The 2,561-nt window shown below is 56.0% G+C and overlaps 1 protein-coding gene across 1 annotated transcript; it reads right to left on the bottom strand.

Annotated features, from left to right (window-relative positions):
* Positions 1 to 1,178: 1,178 nt before the first annotated feature.
* LOC147110106 (chemerin-like receptor 1) lies at positions 1,179 to 2,297 on the bottom strand. The gene has a single exon (XM_086004245.1). It carries the CDS (start codon positions 2,295 to 2,297, stop codon positions 1,179 to 1,181), a length of 1,119 nt encoding a protein of 372 aa, XP_085860371.1.
* Positions 2,298 to 2,561: the final 264 nt, after the last annotated feature.

Genomic DNA, 2,561 nt, shown 5'->3' on the forward strand with positions numbered 1-2,561 from the left:
GGAGTTGGATATATTTCTTAAGGCTAAAGGGATCAAGGGATATGGGGAGAAGGCAGGGACAGGGTACTGAATTTGGATGATCAGCCATGATCTCATTAAATGGCGGAGTGGGCTCGAGGGGCCGAATGGCCGACTCCTGCTCCTATCTTCTATGTTTCTATGTTTCTATGTTTCTGTGTGTGCGAGTGTGTGTTGACTCTAATCACAGTTCCCCCACCACAAGTCCCACCCAAGAAAACGGGCACCCAAAGAGTTAAACAGAAACAATAGCAAAATACTGCGGATGCTGGAAATCCGAACTAACAACAGAAAATGCTGGAAAAACTCAGCAGGCCAGGCAACATCCGTGGAGAGAAATTGGAGTCAACGTTTCGGGTGAAAACCCTTTATGAAGACTAAAGAAGCACAGGAAATGAAATAGATAAAGAGCCCAGGCTGAGAGAGAACAAAAGAGGAGTGAAGAGACATTAAGAGGTATTCAAGATGAGACGAGATGGTGATAGGACTAGTGGAGACAAAAGATGGCTCTAGATTAGGTGTGAAATGCGCTGGCAGAATGGGAGACAGCTGCCATGTGGGAGAGAGAAAAAAAAGAAAGGTGGGGAGGGAAAGGGCCAAAACAAAGGTGTGGATACAAAATATAAGTAAAAATGTAATGGGGGCCGAGGTTATGATCTGAAATTGTTGAACTCGATATTTAGTCCGGAAGGCTGTAAAGTGCCTCATCGGAAGATGAGGTGCTGTTCCTCGAGTTTACGTTGAGCTTCCGTGGAACAATACAAGAGGCCAAGGACGGTGAGATCCGAGTGGGAATGGGGCGGTGAATTAAAATGGCAGGCGACCGGAAGCTCGGGGTCCCCCTTACGGACTGAACGGAGGTGTTCCGCAAAGCGGTCACCCAATCTGCGTTTGGTCTTCCCACTGTAGGGGAGACCACATCGTGAGCAGCGAATACAGTATACTAGGTTGCGAGAAGTGCAAGTAAATCGCTGTTTCACCTGGAAGGGGTGTTTGGGGCTCTGGACAATGGGAAGGGGGGGAGGTATAAGGGCAGGTGTTGCATCTCCTGTGCTTGCACGGGAAGGTGCCGGTCGAAGGGGAAGGGGTGCTGGGGGTGATAGAGGAGTGGACTAGGGTGTCTCGGAGGGAGCGGTCCCTACGGAATGCTGAAAGGGGAGTTAAACGGAAACGCTGGCCTCATCTCCCAGCACCAGGGGCTTGGTCCTGCTCCTGCCCGAGTGGGAGAACTGGGCCGAGTCTTCCTTCAGGGCGTTCTCCAGGGCCTTGCGGAGCGACCTCTTGAGCTTGTCCCTGAAGTCCTGCCCCATGCAGATGTAGAGGATGGGGTTGAGGCAGCTGTTGATGCAGGCGAGGCTGCTGCTGAGCAGGATGCCCACCCTCAGCGCCAACGGCGGCTCCTCCTCCTCGTCCGGGCGGGATAGCTCCAGCAACATGAAGACGTGGCTGGGCGTCCAGCACAGGAGGAAGGCCGCAAGGACGGCGGCAATGACCTTGAAGGGCTTGCCGCGGGCCACCAGCCGGTTGCGCCTCAGCCGCAGCCCGATGACGGTGTAGCTGGCGCAAATGACCAGGAGCGGGAGGAGGAACCCGCCGCAGAAGCAGGTGAGGGCAATCGAACGGTGCCTGGCGGCCACCACCTTCTTCACGGCCTCCACTGCGTCCGCGTAATCCACGCTTCCGTATTCCATGTCGGCCAGCGCCTCCCACTCGCTCTCCAGCAGGAAGTTGGTGTTGCACGAAGTGCGGTTGCCCAAGTCCGCCGTGTCCCAGTAGGCGAAGATCGGTGCGCTCAGGACGGTGGCCGCAAGCCACACCCCCAGGCTGAGCAGGGAGGACAGGCGCGGCCCGCGATGGTTCTGGGCCCAGATGGGCAGCGCCATTGAGACGCAGCGGTCCACGCTGATGGCGGCCAGCGTCAGCATGCTGGCATACTCAGTCAGCACGACCGCCCCGCTGCTCAGCTTGCAGAGCGCCCGGCCGAACGGCCAGTGGAAGCCCAGAAGGATGTAGGCGATGGAAAGCGGCAGCAGGAGGGCGAAGGTGAAGTCGGCGACGGCGAGGCCCACGTACCAGACCGTGGTGGCTGTTCGTTTCATCTTGTAGCCGGCTGCCCAGATGACAAGTCCGTTGCCCGTCACACCCAAGATGAACGTGACGATGTAGATCGCCGTGGTGAAGGCGTGCATCGCTCTTTGAACGCCGGGATGGCCTGCAGTCACCATGACCTCCTGAGGAATGTCGCTGAGGTTGGCCAGTTGAAGATACTCAAGCTCCATTTGAGATGTCCACCTGAAGCGATGGAGAGAGAGATAATTCCAACTGTGTAACATCACCTGTATCCGCCCTACAACTCTCCCTATCTCTGTAAGCTCCTCCAGCCCCTACAACCCTGCCTATCTCTGTAACCTCCTACAGCCTCTGCAAACATCCCTATCTTTGTAACCTCCTCCAGCCGCTACAACCCTTCCTATCACTGTAATCTCCTCCAGCACCTACAGCCCTCCCTATCTCTGTAACATCCTCCAGCCCCTACAACCCTC

The sequence above is a fragment of the Somniosus microcephalus genome, chromosome 12 (genome assembly GCF_052327205.1).
Source record: "Somniosus microcephalus isolate GS21.2 chromosome 12, FLI_Smic_1.0, whole genome shotgun sequence".
Classification (NCBI taxonomy): domain Eukaryota; kingdom Metazoa; phylum Chordata; class Chondrichthyes; order Squaliformes; family Somniosidae; genus Somniosus; species Somniosus microcephalus.

Excerpts from the sequence above, each read along its gene's own strand:
- LOC147110106 (XM_086004245.1), bottom strand. The coding sequence starts at position 2,297 with ATGGAGCTTGAGTATCTTCAACTGGCCAACCTCAGCGACATTCCTCAG.